Source organism: Lepus europaeus, chromosome 18 (assembly GCF_033115175.1).
Source record: "Lepus europaeus isolate LE1 chromosome 18, mLepTim1.pri, whole genome shotgun sequence".
Lineage (NCBI taxonomy): Eukaryota > Metazoa > Chordata > Mammalia > Lagomorpha > Leporidae > Lepus > Lepus europaeus.
In genome coordinates, this window is record NC_084844.1 from 14,888,114 (window position 1) to 14,908,348 (window position 20,235).

Here is a 20,235-nt window from a genome sequence, read left to right on the forward strand (position 1 = left end):
TTTGGTGGAAAATTAACATTACCTTTTCTTAAATTTTTTTTTAAAAAAACATTTATTTATGGGGCCGGCGCCATGGCTCACTTGGTTAATCCTCTGCCTGCAGCACCAGCATCCCATGTGGGCACCAGGTTCTAGACCCAATTGCTCCTCTTCCAGTCCAGTTCTCTGCTGTGGCCTGGGAAGGCAGTGGAGGATGGCCCAAGTGCTTGGGCCCTGCACCCGCATGGGAGACCAGGAGGAAGCACCTGGCTCCTGGCTTTGGATCGGCGCAGCGCGCTAGCCGTGGTGGCCATTTGGGGGGTGAACCAACAGAAGGATACCTTTCTCTCTGTCTCTCTCTCTCTTGCTGTCTAACTCTGCCTGTCAAACAAACAAACAAAAAAAGATTTATTTATTTTATTTGGAGGTTAGTACTACATAGGAGAGGCAGAGGCAGAGACAGAGAGGTCTTCCATCTGCTGGTTTATTCCCCAAATGGCCACAACAGCCAAGAGTTGGACCAGGCTGAAGCCCAGAGCCAGGAGCTTCACCCAGTCTCCCACGTGGGTGCGGGGACCCAAGGACTTTGGCCATCTTCTGCTGCTTTCCCAGGCACATTAGCAGGGAGATGGATTAGAAATGGAACGTCCACTGGCAAAGAAGAGGGAATACATGATAAAGTAACTGGTTTGATTTCTTTTCATTGTACCTGCTTCAGAACATCTAATTGTTTTTAGTTGTCTAAATAAAATGTCTCTAAAACAAACAAAAAAAAAAAAAAAGGAAAGAAAGAAATGGAACATCCAGGACTCAGACTTGAACCAGAGCCCATATGGGATGCTGGCACTACAGGCAGCAGCTTTACCCACTACACCACAGTGCCGACCCCCACATTACCTCTTTAAAGTGGATTTATATTTTATTTTTAAACATCAAGCCTGATTTCCAATAATTTCATTAATAATCACTCTATTTGGTATAATTACTTTGACAGTAGGCAAAAGAACACTGTGATTTATTTTTTTAATTTTTTAAGGTGACAATTTGCCTTAAGACTTTTTTTTTAAAGATTTATTTATTTTTCACTTGAGAGTCAGAGTTACACAGAGAGAGGAGAGGCAGAGAGAGAGAGAGGTCTTCCGTCCGATGGCTCACTCCCCAATTGGCCACAATGGCTGGAACTGCGCTGATCTCAAGCTAGGAGCCAGGAGCTTCTTCCGGGTTCCCCATGTGGGTGCAGGGGCCCAAGGACTTGGGCCATCTTCTAATGCTATCCCAGGCCATAGCAGAGAGCTGGATTGAAAGTGGAGCAGCCGGGACTGGTGCCCATATGGGATGCTGGTGCTTCAGGCCAGGGCATTAGCCCCCTGCGCCATAGCGCCAGCCCCAAGACATTTTTTTTTTTTTTTAAGATTTATGTTATTTATTTGAAAGACAGAGATACAGAGAGCGATAGAGACAGAGAGGTCTTCCATCTGCTGGTTCACTCCGCAGATGGCCACAACAGTCGGAGCTGAGGTGATCCGAAGTCAAGAGCCAGGAGCCTCCTCTGGGTCTCCCACGTGGGTGCAGGAGCCCAATGACTTGGGCCATCCTCCACCGCTCTCCCAGGCCACAGCAGAGAGCCAGATCAGAAGAAGAGCAGCTGGGACCAGAACCAGCATCCATATGGGATTCCAGCACCTCAGGCCAGGACTTTAACCCACTGCACCACAGCACCGGCCCTGAACAATGTGATTTTTTAGAGATAGTTTAGGTAGAGTACTTTATATCCACGAAAGAATCTTGCTTTAGAAACAACAGAGTGAGCAACAGGTGACTGCTCTCTGTGATGTAAGGTTTTTATTCTGTTTTGCCTTTTTTAAAAAAATTTGATAGTGAGCATAGGTAGCATTCCCATCTGCTCCTTCACTCCCCAAACGCCTGCGATGGCCAGGACTGGGCCAAGCAAAGCTGAGATCTGCCACTCAGCCCTGGTCTGTCGCATGGGTGGCAGGATCCGGCCGCTTGAGCCATCACCTGCCTGCCCCTAAGATTGCACGTTAGCAGGAAGCTGAAGCCAAGCCAGGACTGGAACCCAGGTATTCCAGCAGGGATGGAGGTGTCCTAAGCGGTGGCTTAACCACTTGCCAAGCACCTGCCCTTGATTCACTTCTTGATGTGAAAGGTGCTTGCCTGGGGCTGGTGTTGTGGGTTAAGTTGCTACTTGCAATGCTGGAATCCCATATGGGAGTGCCAGTTTGAGTTCTGACTGTTCCACTTCCCATCTAGCTCCCTGAAAATGTGTCTGGGAAAGTAGTGGAAGATGGCCCTAGTACTTGGGCCCCTGCTATCCTCTAGCAGATCAGATGGAGTTCCAGGTTCCTGGCTTTGATCTGGTCCATCCCTGACCACTGCGGCCATTAGAGAGTAAATCAGTAGGTGGAAGGTTCTCTCTCTCTCTCTTTCAATCTGCCTTTCAAATACATAAAATAAGTATTTAAAAAAAAAGGGTGCTTGCCTAGGGAAGTAGAGAAAGCATTCCTTCACATGGACATTGCTCTGTTCCAAGTGATCACAGTTGTGGGGCTGGGTTGTACAAGCAGCTGCTGTAAATGTGACGAAAGCTGCGTCTCTCTTATGATGCTTTCCTTGGTTGGTTTCTGGGCTCTGCAAATGTGCTCTTTCCTGGCCCTTCAAGACCTTCTATTCCTGACTTTATCTTCATTCCTGGGGTTGTCAGTGCCTGGCTCAGGGTCCACGTATTGTTTACAGAGGCTCAATGATTTGTCAGGATGGGTTTGATCTTAATCAGCATTAGAACAGACAGATGAAGGGATCAATCAAGTGTCAGTACCGTGACTCAACCTTGGCTGGCCCATCCGAGTCAAGGTGAGACTAAGATCTGGGCTTAGAGAATAAACTAAGAAAATCCAGGTGGAGGGTGGCACACCAGTAAGTCCAAGAGAGTGAGGACGTAAAGCTTGAAGATTTTGTAGCCAGAGGTAACTGTGACTGTTATGCTAGTGTTAACTCTGACCTGATGGATTAACTGCAGGCCAGGACTGACTTGGAACAGAGTCTGGGTGCAGAGTAGAGTTAAGGTTAATCAGTTATTTCCTCAGCAGGCATTTTTTCTGCTTAGAGTTCACAGTGGAGGGGTGTATGGATGGAGACAAAATTCCAACCAAATAGCCACAGTGCAATATGATGAATATTCTTAGAGAAACAGAGTGAGTGCTACAGCAAAAAGAAAAGAGCAATAAATTGATGGTGGCAGTTGGAGGGTAGGGACAAGAAGTCATGGAAAATTCCAGAGGCAGTGACATTTGAGTTAATCTTGAAGGATAAACAGATATCTTACATGGCAGACAACTTGGGGAGGACAACAGACTATTTAATAAATATGTATTGAGTGTCTAACATTGTACCAACTGTGGGTTCTAGGTAGTGGGGACACAGCAGCAAACGAGTCAAAGCCCCTGCCGTGGAGGAGCTTATATCCTATTGATGTCATAGGCAGAAGGAACTAAGCCACAAAAGGGATTGGTGTGTTCAGGAGAGGGTGAGTTCATGTAGCCTGTTGGTGGAAAAGATGGGCTGTTGGTGGGAAATTAAGCTAGAGAGGGAAGGTGAGAGCATATAATAGTCAGTGCTGAACCATTTATTTTTTAAATATTTATTTATTTAAGATTTTATTCATCCATTTGAGAGGCAGAGTTACAGACAGTGAGAGGGAGAGACAGAGAAAGGTCTTCCATCTGCTGGTTCAATTCTCCTAATGGCCACAATGGCCAGAGCTGGGCCAATCCGAGGCCAGGAGCTGGGAGCTTCTTCCAGGTCTCCCACATGGGTGCAGGAGCCCAAGTGTTTGGGCCATCTTCCACTGTTCTCCTAGGCCATAGCAGAGAGCTGGATAGGAAGAGGAGCAGCCAGGACTAGAACTGGCGCCCATATGGGATGCTGGCATCACAAGTCGGGGTTTAACCCACTATGCCACAGGGCTGGCCCCAGTGCTAAAACATTTCGACATGTAAGCCACTGGCTCTTACATGTTTTAGAGCTGTGGAACCCTTTCTTCAAAGGAAATCCTGCCTGGTTGTTCAATATATAAAACAATAAAAGCAGAGCTACTCGATTGAGGCAGGGCTTGGGGAGCTCCTGGCTCTGCCCTCTCACCTCCTTCTCAACAATCTGTAAGTGCCCTGGAGGCATTCCTGAGCCGATGGAAGGCCCATGGCTGGAGGTAACAGAGGGCATGCAAACATGGGTAAATGGAGGGATGTGATCAGACTTGCTGTCCTGGAACAAAACTGGGGAGGACAGCGCAAGATGGCAAGATGGCCAGTTAGCAGATGCTGGCTGGGTAGGTTAAGGAAGAGATGCTTAGGACTTGACTGAAGGTGGGTAGAATGGATCCAAGAAAGATTCAGGAGGCAAAATGCTTAGAACATGATGACTATGGATTGGGTGGAAAAGGAGAGGGAGGAATGAAAATTGATTTCGAGTGAGAGCAGAATGAACATCCTTAAGGCTTTCTCCAGTCTTCTCTTTGCTTTTGGTTGCAAGCACCCCAGGTGTCTGGTTGGCTCACTCCACTTTCCTCGGCTGTCGGTTGCCTGCAAAACCAGTGTGAACATGTCAGCAAGGCGGCGTTGGCCCTTTGCCAACTTCTTTATGCCATTAACCAAGACAGACACTGGGGAGGAGGCAGACTGGGAGGACAATGAGACATTGATTTTGACCAGATGGGTTTAAATAACTTACGGAGCATCTAGCAGGGAGCTGGAAATATGGATCTGGAGCTCAGGAGAGAGGTTGGGGTTGGAGACAGAGATTTAAGGTCATTGGGAAAACAGACAGTAATTGAAGTAATGGAAGTAAATGAGTATGTCTGGGAAGATCAGGTATAAAAAAAAGCTAATGATATAAACCCAGAGGACAAGGACATTTAGGAACAAGACAGTGAGAGAGGCTAAGACAGAGATCCCAGGGGAGCCCCACCCCTTATGTCTCCTCTATGGCATTCAAAAGTCAGGAGGGCACCTCTGGCGAGTCCGAGACCATACAGCTGTCCAGGTCTCTCCTTGCCAAGAACAAGTGGTAGAGTCACACCCCAGACCTTGACTCTGGTCCTGGAGCTGCCGCCTCCTCCCCTCTTCTGCCTTCTCCTGCTCCTCTTTCTTCTCCTCCTCCTTTTCTCCCCCCTTTTTAGACTTGACTTTTTGGAATGATTTTAGATTTATGAAAAAAATTGAGCAGATAGTTCCATATACTCCTCACCTCCCGTCCATTTTTCTTATTATTAACACCTTTTCCCTGGTGTGGTAATTTATTACAATTAATGAACCAACATTTGATGCATTATTAGCTAATGCCCATAACCTACACTGATGTTTACTCTGTGTGTTATGTAATTCCATGGATTTTGACAAATGCATAATGTCATGTAGTCCCGATTACTGTTTCACACAGAATTTTTACTGTCCTAAAAATGCCTGTACTTTACTCATTCATCTCTAGTCTCCAACCCCTGGCAACTGCCCGTCTTCTTACCTTGTCTATAATTTTGCCTTTTATAAATCCTTTTGGGCCGGCGCTGTGGCTTAACAGGCTAATCCTCTGCCTTGCGGCACCGGCACGCCGGGTTCTAGTCCTGGTTGGGGTGCCGGATTCTATCCCGGTTGCCCCTCTTCCAGGCCAGCTCTCTGCTATGGTCCGGGAAGGCAGTGGAGGATGGCCCAAGTCCTTGGGCCCTGCACCCGCATGGGAGACCAGGAGAAACACCTGGCTCCTGGCTTCGGATCAGCGAGATGCGCCAGCTGCAGCGGCCATTGGAGGGTGAACCAATGGCAAAAAGGAAGACCTTTCTCTCTGTCTCTCTCTCTCTCTCACTATCCACTCTGCCTGTCCAAAAAAAAAAAAAAAAAAAATCCTTTTGAAGGCTACATAACATCATCTTACATGGATTATCTGGCCAATCCTCTATTGTCAGACACTGCTGATATTACATAACTGAAGAAAAAGACTGGAATCATAACACCAAAGCCATGGATCCACACCGCAGCAAGTCAGATTCTTCTGGCCTGGCACAGGATTCACTTGCCCATGTGCTCACACTTAGCTGTGCATACCGTCATTTCATTATCTTTGGGCAAAGGACACTCTTGGATGTTGCTTGCTTAGAAACCAGAAGAAAACATCTGGTTGGAGAAACATCTGATGGAAGCACCCAAGCCGAGCCGTAAACATCATCTCTCAGTTTTTCCTTCCAGAAGAGCCTTTCCAAATTTCCAAGGGTTCTACTTGCCAACTCCTTGTCACGGCAGCACCAGAAGCAAATGAAACCCTTGAGGTTTCTCATGAGATTCTGCTCCAGAGGGCTGGGCTCTGAGGCCGAAACTTTCTTTTCTTTCTTTTTTTTTTTTTTTAAAGATTTATTTTACTGGGGCCGGTGCTGTGGCATAGTAGGTAAAACTATCACCTTCAGTGCCAGCATCCCATAGGGGCACAGGTTTGAGTCCCAGCTTCTTTACCTCCAATCCAGCTTTCTGCTATGGCCTGGGAAAGTAGTAGAAGATGGCCCAAATCCTTGAGCCCCTGCAACTGCGTAGGAGACCCGGAAGAAGCTCCTGGCTCCTGGCTTTGGATTGGCACAGCTCCAGCCATTGCGGCCATCCGGGGAGTGAACCAGCAGATGGAAAACCTCTCTCTCTCTGCCTCTCCTTCTCTCTGTATGTAATTCTGACTTTCAAGTAAATAAATAAATTTAAAAAAATTTTTTAAATCTTTAAAAAAAGATATATGTATTTGAAAAGCACAGTTATAGAGACAGAGTTATAGACAGAGACAGAGAAAGATCTTTCCTCCATAGTTCACTACCCAAATGGCCACAATGGCTGGGTCTGGGCCAGGCCAAAAAGAGCCTGGATTTCTATCTGGGTCTCCCACATGGGTGACAGGGACCCAAGCACTCAGGCCATCCTCCACTGCCTTCCCAGGCACATTAGCAGGGGGCTGGATTGGAAGTGAAGCAGCTAAGACTTGAACCAGTGCTCCTATGGGATGTTGGCATCAGGTGGCAGCTTAACCTGCTGTACCACAACACTGGCCCATTTCTTATATGCTAGTTTCTTCTCCCACTCTTGGAAATCTCTACTCTTTGGGCACTTTACCTGCTAGACTATTGACTCTGAAAATATGTGTGAGAATTGTGACCATGATAGGCACACACAAGACGAGCTCTCATACGCTTGATTCAGCAACACTGATTCTGATTGTTGTCACCCTGTACTGCTTCATGCCTAACTCACCCAAAACTCTCTCCAGCAAGTCCTCATCAATCCCTCTTCTTCATTAGAGGTTTCTTTTATTTCCCAGTATTACTTAGTGAGTACTTTTATCTTAGCAGTTGTCATGTGGGGAAATTATCTACTTATGTACTTACCTTCTTTTCTAGCATATGTCAGGGATTTGGTACATACAACGGGCTCAATAAATGTTTCAAAAATGTGGAGAAGAGAGCAGGCTTTGGCCTAGTGGTTAAGATGCTGCTTAGGGTGCCCTTGTCCCATGTTGAAGTACCTGGGTTTCATACCTGTCCCTGACTCCTAACTGCAGCTTACTGCTAATATACAGGCAGCACTGATGGCTCAAATTATTGAGTTCCTGCTCCCTCCCCCAACCATGTGGGAGAACTGGATTGAGTTCCCATCTCCTGGCTTCAGACTGGCTCAGCCCCAGCTGTTGCAGACATTTAGGGAGTGAACAAGTGCATAAGCGCTCCCACCCTCAATCTCTCTGCCTCTCAAATAAATATACACATATTACATATCAATTGTGTTGTATTTATATATAATGCTGTGAATAGTGTCTACAGGTTTGCCCAGTGCTTCTGCTACTGTGACTAGGCAATGCCCTGGGCCTATGGCCTCCCACTACATCCACATGGGAGTCGGATGCTTGAACTGCCTGGATGCTCCAGCTGGCACAGGCTCCTGGTCCAGTCGCAGAGAGCCGCAACTTGGTAAAGCGTTCGCACCATAATCTGGCTACCCACATCGCTTCTCCTGAAATTACAGCCTCCTAAGGGACACCCACAGCGAGATGAGCCTTTGCTGGCCTACCTGAGGGTGAGCACTGAGCTGTTTTCCTCCCATGACCTTGCTCTTGTGGACTCTTTGAGCACTGTTTTCCCACTGAGCAGCCGGATGGGGAACCACAGAGCAGTGCTTGGAATTGGCCCTTTGACTCTGGTTGTATTAAATACTTTATTATTAATAATTTGTTAAATTAAAAAAATTTAGTTCCATCCTGTTTCTCTGAGCATCTCTAGAGGTAGCCATGTCCAGAGGTTGCAGGAGGTCCTTCTCTGGACTGTCTGGGTGGCACCATGGAAGGTCTCAGTAAAAGTTGCTGAATGAAATCCCTGAAAAGTGAGCACTGAGTATCAAAGAGGAAGGGAGGAGAAAAAAAGGCATTCCAGGCTGAGGGAGCAAGGGTGTGGGAATGCTGCTTCCATGACACTGGGTCCTGTAATTGGCCACACTATTAAGTCCCAAGAGGACTGCAGGAGGAGTGCCATCTCCTCGCCTTGTTCCCACGTCTATTTTCTATGGTCAGCTCATTTCACAAGGTCCCGGACTGTTCTAAAGTGAAACATCAGGTCCCATTTGCCTACTGTGTGACTACCAATAGCATCTCGCTGATTAGTCGGGACCTGCCTACCAACCTCTTTTTCTCTGAGTCTCCATGAAACTTGCTTTTTCAGTTTGAACATTATTTCTTTGCAAGTAATAACAGACCAGACACACAGCTACCAATAAACTGATAAAGAGTAGTTAAATTCCTGAATCAAGATTCTAGAGCCAGACTGGAACCAGACTAGAATCCTAGCACCATCACAGTGAGAGTGATCGGGTGGCTGAATCTCTCTGCCTTGATTTCTAAAATATAAGTAAATATAGTGACTGCCTCATATGTGTTGTGACAATTAAATGAGCTAACATGCTCAATAAATGTTAGCTATTAAATCTCTTTTTGGGGGGCAGTGCCGTGGCTCACTTTGTTAATCCTCTGCATGCGGTGCCGGCATCCCATATGGGCACTGGGTTCTAGTCCCAGTTGCTCCTCTTCCAGTCCAGCTCTCTGCTGTGGCCTGGGAAGGCAGTGGAGGATGGCTCAAGTCCTTGGGTCCCTGCACCCGCATGGGAGACCAGGAGGAAGCACCTGGCTCCTGGCTCCAGATCAGCACAGCGCGCTGGCCATAGCAGCCATTTGGGGGGGTGAACCAACGAAAGGAAGACCTTTCTCTCTGTCTCTCTCTCTCTCACTGTCTAACTCTACCTGGAAAAAAAATTTTTTCTTTTTTCCTACATGCCTTAGATATCTCTATTTTTTTTCCCTAATAGCAGAAGGATATTTTACCATATCAATTAACTCACTATTGACATTGTCACTCTCCCACTACACTCAATCATTTCATTTGTCCACACACATCTGTTGAGTAGATTATAATAATTACCAATAGAGACACAGTATATGTCCAAAATAATTTAAAACAGATACTCAAGGAAACACAGGTACACACATGTGCATAATAGCATTAGTCACAATAGCCAGGAAACAGATACAACTCTGATGTCTACCAATGGGTAAACTAATTGTGGTATATACATAAAATGGGCTATTACTCAGCCATAAAAAGAAATGAAGTATTGCTACATGCTACAACATGGATGAACCTCAAAAACATAATGCTAAAGGAAGAAAGCCACAAGTTATGATTCCATTTATATGAAATATCCACGATAGATAACGCTATAGAGTCAGAATGAAGATTGGTGGATGCCAGGGATTGGGAGGAAGGAACGAATAGGGAGAAACTATTTAAATGGTATTCTTCTGGGGAAATAAAAATGTTTTAGAAGTAGACAGAGATGCTGGTTACACAACATTGTGAATGTAATGCCACTGAACTGTCCACTTTCAAATAGATAATTTTTATATGAATCTCACTTCAATAGAGAAAGTTTGTTCCTGCCTTCATAAAGTTTATATTTTTAGTGGGTGCACCAGATCAGACAATACATCAGTACACACATAAAAAAGTAATTACATACCTGGTGGGAAGTAAAGTAAGGGGAGAGAGAAGAAAAGTTAAGGAAGAGCTGGGAGCATAGAGTATCTGAGATGGGAAGGGGCCTGGCGGTTTGAGAAACTGCAGAGCCACCAGCTGGGCTGGCACTTAACCAAAGGCAGTGATTTAAAATGAGCCCAAGGAGGAAGCTGTAACCCGGTTCTTTGCAGCCTTCTGTATCATGGGAGGGAGTATGACATTCAATTTAAGGGCACTGGGGACCCGGGGAGTTTTAAGTAACAGATTAATGCGACCTGATTATATTTAACAATCTGTTTTTAAATGCACTTAATAGTTATTTCTTTTCTACAGTAGTTCTCATCAAGGGGTATTAGAATTACCTAACTTATTTTTAAAATGCAACGCTGGAGGTCGTTGGTTTGGAGGTATGGCTGGCAGGGATATTTTGGAATGGCTACCACTTCCTCAAGAACTACCTCTGGTCTGGAAGCTTCAGAGTTGAAGGGGACATTCGCTGCCTCATCACCAACCCATTCGGGGAGGTAGGGAGGGGCGTGGTTTGATGGCTGTAACTGTCACAGTGGCAGGGGTCTGTCCCCATACGACAGGTGGCCAGCTTTTTGGGAGGAAGAGCAGCGGGATCTTAGCAGGAGAGCAGCAGCAGCAGCAGGGCTTGTCACCTAAGGAATGCTAGAGGTACAAATGGGAACTAGTTTCTAACAAAGGCTTGGAGGACTGCCGCGGCCCTAATGAGCCATAATCTGCATTTATAGTGAGAGCCCGGGTGTGCTGTGTGCTCATTAAAGTCTAAGCACTGGTCTACGTCCTGGGGAGACCCCACTCGGGGGTGGGAACCTGGCACAGCTGAAGCGCTTTATTTTGAATACCTTCTGATACAGGTCAGTAGTACTGAACGTCTGAAGATAAAGTGCTATAAATACTGGAGAAAGAACTTGTTTAACTGAGGGGGGGGGGAGGTTCTCAGGGCAAATTTCCTTCGCCGAGAACCATTTCCTGTGGAGTCAAGTACCAGGCGTCTTTAAAATGAGCAGAGCCATGTTAAAAATGTGCGATAAGAACCGGGCGCTTCGCCAAGTCAACGGTTCACACAGCTGGCCCGGGCCTGGCGCCGTCCATGTCAGAGGGCGGCTCCAAGCCCAGCCTTCAATGCCCAATTGTAGAAAGACTCAACAGATGTAGTTTCAGGGGGAGCAGCGGACTAATCCGCTTTAGCGGCTACACCCGAGCTAGCAGAGCCCAGGACCTCGCTGACCTTCGACTTCTGACCCCACGCCTCACTCGGCACTTCCGTTCGCACTTCCGCTCCCGCCTCTCCGCGAAGGGCGGGCCCACGGGTTGTGGGCGGTGCCCTAGGCCGGCGGTTAGGGGCGGTGCCTGCTAGGGGTGCGTCTCGCGAGGGCGGGATTTGAGGAGGCAGTCTCTCATTGGACGGCGACGGAGGGGCGGGGCCGGGAGTTAGTCGCCTCCTTTGGGTAACCGGACTCCGGCGGCCAAACCTCCTGAGGCCGGGGGCGGCAGGCGGGCCCGCAGCCTATCCCGGATCCGGAATCTCCCGGGCCAGGAGCGGAATCGGGGTCGGCCCTGGCCCAGAGCAGGCCAGAAAGGAACTCGCGAACTTGGACTAGGAAATCCCGGAACCCGGAACTCGGAATTAGGATCGGAAAGTCCCGGATCGCGGAGCGCAGCGCGCGGAGCGGACTCGACGCGGAGCCCGGAGGCCCGCACGGGACGGAGCGATGTCGGGCCGTGGCGCGGGCGGGTTCCCGCTGCCCCCGCTGAGCCCTGGCGGCGGCGGCGCCGTGGCAGCCGCCCTGGGAGCGCCGCCTCCCCCGGCGGGACCCGGCATGCTGCCGGGCCCGGCGCTCCGGGGCCCGGGGCCGGCTGGCGGCGTGGGGGGCCCCGGGGCCGCCGCCTTCCGCCCCATGGGCCCCGCGGGCCCCGCGGCGCAGTACCAGGTGAGCAGAGAGGAGCGAGGGCGCCTCGAGTGGGGCCCCTGGGGGAGCCCCCTGGGCCGGGGGCGCAGAGGCTGCGGGAGGAGCTCGCTGGGGCCGGGGAGGGCCCGCGGCTCGGTTATGGCGGTGGCGGAGTGCGAGGGGGACTCGGAGGCTCCGAGGCGCTGCGAGTAGCTGAGCGATGGAGTTGTGGGAGGCGGTGAGCCGTGGCCGAGCCGCCCGTGTCGGGGGGGTCCCGGGATGTGATGGGAAAGTTTGGGACAAGGCTCCCACTGCGCGACCGGGGTTACCCTGCGTTGGCCTTGGTCCTGTTCCAAGTCTGCCCTGTTTTTTCTCGTTGGGAGCTGGCAGGGCTGGAGCATGTCTGAGATGGCTCCCAGCTGCTAAGGAGGCGGCAGGAGGCCTGGCTGCCCACCGCCAGGGAGGCTGAGGTTGGGGCCGGGGGAGTCCAGCCTGTGTGCAGGGGCAGATCCAGGAGCTTTTCACTGGATTTGACTCCGGGTTAGACCAGACGCTAACTCGGGGTGACGACCAGGCTGGAGGGAGGACCCAGCCCAATGAGAGACCATCGCGGCCAGACCGTGTCCTGGTGGCGGGAGGTTGGTTGGAGGAGCCGGGCTGGGGCTGCAGGAGTTTGCTTCCCAGCGCTGTCCCGACGCCTGCGGGGTTGACGTCCGAGAGAGGCTCGGGTTGCAGCGCGAAAGGCCGCCGAGAGGCAGAGCCGCGACAGTCCTTACGGCGGGCGCGTGAGCACTCGGCCTGGCCCTGCTGCGGGGTTGGTCTCCCGGTCCGTTATTTTAGGTTACCCCAAATGCTTAGGGATTATACCTGTCTTTTTTTTTCCCCGCCCTCTCTCCGATATTCTTAGCCTCCGGGTTCTGACAACGCCGCATCCTAACCGTGCACCCTGCATTGGCCGCTTGCTAGTCTCCCAAGGTCTCTTCCCTCCTTGTGTCTCCCGGCCAGGGGTCTCAGAGGGTCCTCACGGAGTATCCTCCAGGACCCCCGAGCGCTCACATCCCCAGGCGATGCCTACCAGGGACAGTGAATTTTGTATTCCCTTATTCCCTCTCCTTCCTAAAAGAAAACAGGGTCAGGGTGTGCGCAGAGGGAGACCTGGTCCCAGGGGCCCCGCTGGGCTCCTCCTCTCCCATCTTGCTCTACTCCCTAGGGGACTCCTGGGCTCAGGGTGTGGCTGAGGGGTCCCCGCATCAGTTACTCCAGCCCTCGGGCCTGTTTGCTGAGACCTGGCCCGGGACCTCCTGGGGGCCTTTGGCCTTGGAGGGACCTGGAACAGACAGTGCGGCCGTGGGAAGTGTGCACGTGCCTAGCTGCCTAGCTGTGGGCCACCAGGAGTGGCACTGAGGCTGGCTTTCATGTCCACCACTTTGCCTTCCTCCCCTCCGGAGAGATGGGAAGGGGAACCCGGCTCCCGGGCTGAGTCAGGTCCCATGTGTGACTTCCAGGAGAAGGGGCTTGAGATCTGGGCAACACAAGGGTTCCTGTCTGTCAGCTCTGGCAGAGGGAGCTGAAGAGCAAGGAGTCAGGGCCCACGCTGGGCAGGTAGGGAGCCTGCTGAAGGAAGGGCCGTGATGGCCTCCTCCCTCCAGAGGGGGCCTGCTAGTCACCGCCAGCAGAGAAGCTCAAAGCCAAACCTCAGGTGCTGGCTTTACTCTAGAGAATTCAGGATGCTCCAGCTGACACCCTGAGCATCAGGGCCACAGCTGGGGGGCGGGGCCCACGTGCTCGCCTGGAGGCGCAGCAGAGGGGCCGGCCTCGGCCCTGCGCTCCAGTGGTGGTGGCAGAGCCTGTCTTGGAACAGCTGGTGTGGAGGGCGGGGGATGAGGTCACTGCACACGTTCGGGGTTCAGGGGGCCGCACCAGGCCTGCCTCACCCTGCTTCAGGTCGGGGGTCAGGGAGGGTGAGAGTTTTGGGCTGTAGGTTGTAGGTCTTTTTTTAGAATTCCTGAGTTGTTTGAAGGGGTTGGAATTACTGGGGCTTCAAAGCCCAGGTGTGGAGCTTGGCAAGGCTGAGCTGGGACTTCATTAGCTGCGAAGCAGCCTTTCCCCGGGGCCCAGGGTGAGCCGGGGCCCTGAGCCCGGGAGAGCCCGGGACGTCTGCAGCAGATGTCAGGGCGGGACCTGCTCCAGGTCCTGCCTGTGCGGCCTTGTCTTGGGACTTCCTGTCCCCGGAGCACCTGCTCAGGAGGGCTCGGTGGTGGTGCAGGCTTGGTGAGCGCCCTACTGAGTGGCTTTGTGGGGACCGCAGGGCCCTAGCTCGCCTCTGCAATTGCTGCTCGCTCCCTTGTCTCAGGCACTGGAAAAAAAAAAGTTGGAGTGTGGGACATGTGTGGGGCCTGGGCTTACAGCTGTGGCCACATTGAGTGCTGCCCCCCACCCCCACCCCCGCCCCGTAATCTCTGGCTGTGGCTCATTAAAGCGGAGAAGTAGGCTGTCTTGCTTTCAACAGCTCTAATGAATCCCTTCCTGATGGAGCGAGACTGCGGCAGGACTCCGATCCCAGAGCCCCCCGCTCTGCTCTCACCTCTTCCTTCTCCCTCCGCCCTTCCCCCCACAGCTCTGGGGTGTGTTCCTCTGCATCTGGTCAAGTATCTGACCCTCTGTGTTGGGAACATGGGTTGCGGGCTGGAAGGAGAGGTGGGGGAGAATCTCGTCTCCAGGATGCTGGCATGGGGGAGGGTCCTGTGATTTGGCGTGAGGCTCCACCCAGCCTGGCTCGGTTGGCTGGTTGTGCTCGTTGCATAATCTGGGCCCTGGGGCCAGCCCTGTGAAGCTGCCAGGGACAGTGTGTGCAAGGCAGAGCTGCCAAACAGGCCTTGCAGGCAGCAGCCATGGAGAAGGGGGCTGGGGGCAGAGGTTACTCCCAGATGGGCGCCACAGAAATGTTGGGGAGCTGGGCCTTGGGTGGGAAATCCTTCTGCAGACTCTGAAGCGGCTCTCTGCCACCCAGATTCCTGCTGTGGACTCTTTCTTGACTAACCCTTGCATCCAGGATAATCTCCCCATCCTCTAGCTTGGGATTGCTAGGGCTCAGTTGAACTTGAGCCAGTCCTGGCTGCCAGGTAGTGCCTGGACCACAGATGCCAGCTGCTCTCACTCCCACAGGAGCTGCAGTTCCCCTTTCGGGGACTTCTGGCACAGGGATGTGGGTGAGATAGTGGGGAGGCAAGAGAAGAGTCCAGTTCCCGGCTGTGAGTAGGGCCATATGGTGACCAGATGGTCTGCACGCTGTGCTGGAGGCCACCCCCACTGGCTGAGCCACGTCCAGTCCATCCTCCTGCAGTTGCTTACCCGGGGTGCTGCTGCCTCATGGGCTTACCAGGCCCCCGGCTGCCTCTCTCCCTCGGACACAGCACAGGCATTGGGGCTCTGCCTTGTCAACCTGCTTATATCCAAGTATCCCCCTCTGCCTGGCTGTGCCACTGCCTCCAGACTTCCCGTGCTGTACTTGTACCCTGAGATGGGTTCAGACAAGGAAGGGGGTGCTTAGCGGGATCCTCTGAGGGTCTCAAGTGTGCCTCAAAGCTGGCTGGTCCCAGGAAGTGGGCAGAGCATGCCAGGGCTAGAAGGTGGCTGTGGACCCAGGAAAGCTCCCTAGGCCCGTCCCTCTGCAAGCAGGGTTCTCCTCCCACCCCTGGGCTCATTTGCTGGCAGAGCTGCCAGGTGGGGGCGGGGCGGGGCGGAGCGGGGCAGGTGTGGTTTACGCCCTGCTCTCAGGCACCTGCTCTCCTTTGTTCCGGCACTCCAGTGGGGCTGTGTGTGCTGCTCAGGGCTGGGCTAGCAGGGTGGAGGATGGACGGCATGGGCTGCTGGCCCCGCAGTGCCCCGCCACTGACCTATGCGCCCCCACTGGCTCACTTCCCCCAGCGGCCTGGCATGTCACCAGGGAGCCGGATGCCCATGGCTGGCTTACAGGTGGGACCCCCTGCTGGCTCCCCGTTCGGCACAGCGGCTCCACTGCGACCCGGCATGCCACCCACCATGATGGATCCATTCCGAAAACGCCTGCTCGTGCCCCAGGCCCAGCCTCCGATGCCTGCCCAGCGCCGAGGGTAAGACCGTCCATTTTTCTCTTCCTGTTTAGCCAGCTCTAGCGGTGGCTCCTAAGGGAGCTGATGTCTGAGGAGGATTCCTGGCTGGCTGGGGGAGGGTCCTGGGAACTGGAAGTGCTGGTGGGGGCGAGTGTCTTTTGGACTCTTGAGCCCTGAAATGGCTTCCTGTCCTCCCCAGGTTGAAGAGGAGGAAGATGGCAGATAAGGTTCTACCTCAGCGAGTGAGTGTGCCGGGAGGCCATCTCTGCCGACCCTGGCAGAGGGGAAGGAGGGCGGGGAGAGCCAGAGCAGCGGCCGAAGCAGGCTGATGCATTCCTTTGCCTCCCTCCAGATCCGGGAGCTGGTCCCAGAGTCTCAGGCATACATGGATCTCCTGGCGTTTGAGCGGAAGCTGGACCAGACCATTGCTCGAAAGCGCATGGAGATCCAGGAGGCCATCAAGAAGCCTCTGACGGTACGTGCGGTCCCGCCCTTTCCGGGGCCGAGCCGGGGTCTGTGTTAGGCCGACAGCAGGGTTTCTCAAGTGCAGGATGCAGCCTGTTAGTAGAGCGTGAACTCAGTGTGCTGGGGGCCAGCTTGTTTTTAATGGATATGAAATAGAAAAATACAGAAGTACTTCCCGTAACAGTGAAGGTGGTATTTCATGCCACTCGGAGATTTCTGTATCTGTATGTGAGTTCTGGGTCATGGTTTAAAATGTCAGTCTTAACGGATAGTGGTCAAAAGTTTGAAAGCTGCTGGCCGGGAGCTTGGCTAAGCGTAGTTCCCTTCCCTTCCAAGCCCTCCACACGGTGAGGCCTTCCCACAGACCAGGATCTTTGGGGGCTGGGGAGATGTTTGGGTTTCATTTGAAACAAGAGCCAGATGTGTCTGATTTACTTGCTAGTGCCCTGTACATCTGTCACACGACGACCTTACCGCGGTGGCACTGTGGTTGATGCTTGTCTTTGCTCCACAACATCAAGGCCAGGACTGGGAGTTAACTACTTCTGATTCCCCGGGCCTACCAGTGCAGCCCACAGTGCTCAACGTGAACGCATTCGCAGGGGAGGGTTGTGTAGTGTTTTGCCATCATGCTGGTCCGCCTCTAGTTGATCGTCCTTCTCTTTAGCAAAAGCGAAAGCTTCGGATCTACATTTCCAACACATTCAGTCCCAGCAAAGCCGAAGGGGATAGTGGGGGAACTGCCGGGACCCCTGGGGCAGCCCCCGCAGGAGACAAGGTGGCTTCCTGGGAACTCCGAGTGGAAGGAAAACTGCTGGATGATGTGAGTTGGGAAGGAGGCATCTGGAAGGGAAGAGGCCTGTGGGAGGGTCAGGACTGGTTCCAGACACCTGGGGTCTCCCAGGGAAGTCAGCCTGGGGTAGGTGTGTGTGACTATTACAACACCTTCCGTGCAGATGGCAGTCAAGCGTCCTGAGGACGTCCCTTGTTGGCTGGCAGCAGGCAGCATCCACTGCTTTCTCCCTGCCTGCAGCCGCTCTGCCTGTCTTTGCTCCCCTTGGGCTCCCGAGTCCTTAGTGCCCTGAGCTCCAGGCCGCAACAACTGCTCCTCTTTGTGCACTTAGCATAGTTTGTCAGAGAGCCCAGCAGCACACCCTCACGCTTTCTTCCATGCCCAGCCTAGCAAACAGAAGAGGAAGTTCTCTTCATTCTTTAAGAGCCTCGTCATTGAGTTGGACAAGGAGCTGTACGGGCCTGACAACCACCTGGTGGAGGTGAGAAGGAACCTGGGGCTGGCACGCCAGCAGGGAAATGGCCTGGGTGCCTTTGGAGGGCCGGGTGTTTATTCACGGTCACCCCTTACGCTCAGCCGCTTCCCTCCTCCCTGCCAGTGGCACCGGATGCCCACCACCCAGGAGACAGATGGCTTCCAGGTGAAACGGCCTGGAGACCTCAATGTGAAGTGCACCCTCCTGCTCATGCTGGATCATCAGGTGACAGATGCCCGGAGTGTGGCTGGGGCCTTGGGGACTGGCATGGGAGGGGAGCAGGCGCTTCTAAGCCCTTCTTGTCCCTGTCCTGTTACTCTCCTGCTTGGTCTGTTTACAAGAACCCCCCCTCCCTCCCTTCTCTCCAGCCTCCCCAGTACAAATTGGACCCCCGACTGGCAAGGCTGCTAGGAGTGCACACACAGACCAGGGCTGCCATCATGCAGGCCCTGTGGCTTTACATCAAACACAACCAGCTACAGGATGGGCACGAGCGCGAGTACATCAACTGCAACCGTTACTTCCGCCAGGTTAGCCGGATGCTGCCATCCTGTTCTCTCAGCCCCCGTCTGGAGGCTGCTGCCCTACAGCCCAACTGGTCCTAGAACCTGTCAAACTCTCGGGTATCACCAAGCCTTTGGGACTCTCTCCCTCTCCAGATCTTCAGCTGTGGCCGACTCCGTTTCTCTGAGATTCCCATGAAGTTGGCTGGGCTGCTGCAGCATCCAGATCCCATTGTTATCAACCACGTCATCAGGTAACTGGAAGGAGGGGGATGGGAAGCAGGTTCACCTCTGCTTTGATCTAAAGCCACAGAGACGCTACGGGTTGGTTTCCTGCTCCCCAAGTGTGTGTATAGACTGGTGTGGCCCAGGGGGACAGGACAGACACCCCTTCCCTGTGTGTGCTCTCAGTGTGGATCCTAACGACCAGAAGAAGACGGCCTGTTATGACATAGATGTGGAAGTGGACGACCCACTGAAAGCCCAGATGAGCAATTTTCTGGCTTCTACCACCAATCAGCAGGAAATCGCCTCCCTTGACGTCAAGGTGGGCCCTCCGCCTCCACAAGCTTGTGTGGCTCAGGTGCAGGCAGGCAGCTGTTGGCCTCTGTGCCTGTAGCACCTGCAGGATGGGCTCTCTGGTGCTGCCCTTCAACTTTAGGCCTGGGAACAGACCCCCAAAGCTGAGGGCCAGTCTGACACATGCACCCCTTTTCCCAGATCCATGAGACCATAGAGTCCATCAACCAGCTGAAAACCCAGAGGGACTTCATGCTGAGCTTTAGCACCGACCCCCAGGACTTCATCCAGGAGTGGCTCCGTTCCCAGCGCCGCGACCTCAAGGTGTAGTCCTCCTTCCTGAAGGGGAAGCCCCCATGATGCTTGGGGTGATGCTCCCCCCCCACTTCCCCCAGTTCCGGGGGCAATCAGACCAATGTCATAGCTTTCCTCCTGGCTCTCGGCAGATCATCACTGATGTGATCGGCAATCCTGAGGAGGAGAGGCGAGCTGCTTTCTACCACCAGCCCTGGGCCCAGGAAGCAGTGGGGAGGCACATCTTTGCCAAGGTGAGGCACTGCCTGTTTGCCCTTCTCGGCTGCCAACAGCAGGGGCCTGAGCATGGTCTCCTCCTCCTCTAGGTGCAGCAGCGGCGGCAGGAACTGGAACAGGTGCTGGGAATCCGCTTGACCTAAGCTGCTCAGGGATCGCTTCCTTCTTCCCAGCCCAGGAGCCTAGGAGGGGCCCATCCTCCGGGGCCTGGCTGGGGGGCCAGGGCTGTCTGTCACTCTACTCCCCAACTGTAGTTTCATAAATGTAGTGATAGGATTCCTTGTTGCTTGGTTCCCAAAGCCTTATTCCTTACTTTCCATGTTGGCTTTAATTGGGTCCGCAGGACGTCTCCTCTGCCCCCTGCAGGCAGGCCTGGAGGCTGTGCTTTGTTTTGGAACCAAAGGCGCTGGGTTTGCATGTTTACAGGCCCCTCCCCGAGGTGAGCAGAGAGCTGGCTGGGGGAGCTGGGCAAGGAAGATGAGGCGCAGCCCAGACTCTTCCTGACCTTCTGAAACCAAAGTTCTATGTCATTCCTAGAAGCCCAGCTGTGTTGCTGGTTTTTTTCCTTTTCTTTGGGTATTTGCACTATTTGGGAGCAGGATTTTCTATGTGGGAGCCACTTATTTTGTACAGGCGTATGTCGGGAATTTTCAGGGAGCCCTGTTTGGTGCCTCCTTCCTTTCTTTCCTCAATCTATGCAAGCGGCTCCAGCCGCCATCATCTCCTAGGATGCTGGAGGGCAGGGGCGGGCCCGTGAGGACCCTCTGCTGCCCTCTGGAGCTTGGTAGGGAGGGTGGGCCTAGGGTTTGGCAAGTGCCACTTCTGGCAGGTTTGGAAATTTCCAAATAAATCCTTTTGTTTATTGGT

The 20,235-nt window shown here is 52.9% G+C and overlaps 1 protein-coding gene across 1 annotated transcript; it reads left to right on the forward strand.

Annotated features, from left to right (window-relative positions):
* The first annotated feature begins 11,564 nt into the window (after nt 1-11,564).
* Nucleotides 11,565-20,230, forward strand: SMARCD2 (SWI/SNF related, matrix associated, actin dependent regulator of chromatin, subfamily d, member 2). The gene is made up of 13 exons (XM_062175455.1): nt 11,565-12,033; nt 15,919-16,103; nt 16,282-16,324; nt 16,435-16,557; nt 17,215-17,370; nt 17,726-17,821; nt 17,939-18,040; nt 18,184-18,345; nt 18,475-18,572; nt 18,730-18,865; nt 19,039-19,161; nt 19,284-19,385; nt 19,458-20,230. Exons 1-13 carry the CDS (start codon nt 11,815-11,817, stop codon nt 19,509-19,511), a joined length of 1,599 nt encoding a protein of 532 aa, XP_062031439.1. The 5' UTR covers nt 11,565-11,814; the 3' UTR covers nt 19,512-20,230.
* The last annotated feature ends 5 nt before the right edge of the window (nt 20,231-20,235 follow it).

What these genes read in the sequence shown, in the direction of transcription:
- SMARCD2 (XM_062175455.1), top strand. Translation starts at nt 11,815, where the DNA reads ATGTCGGGCCGTGGCGCGGGCGGGTTCCCGCTGCCCCCGCTGAGCCCT. An exon ending in TGCTCATGCTGGATCATCAG is followed by an intron (nt 18,041 to 18,183) that starts GTGACAGATGCC and finishes CCTTCTCTCCAG; the next exon opens with CCTCCCCAGTACAAATTGGA. An exon ending in CCCAGCGCCGCGACCTCAAG is followed by an intron (nt 19,162 to 19,283) that starts GTGTAGTCCTCC and finishes GGCTCTCGGCAG; the next exon opens with ATCATCACTGATGTGATCGG.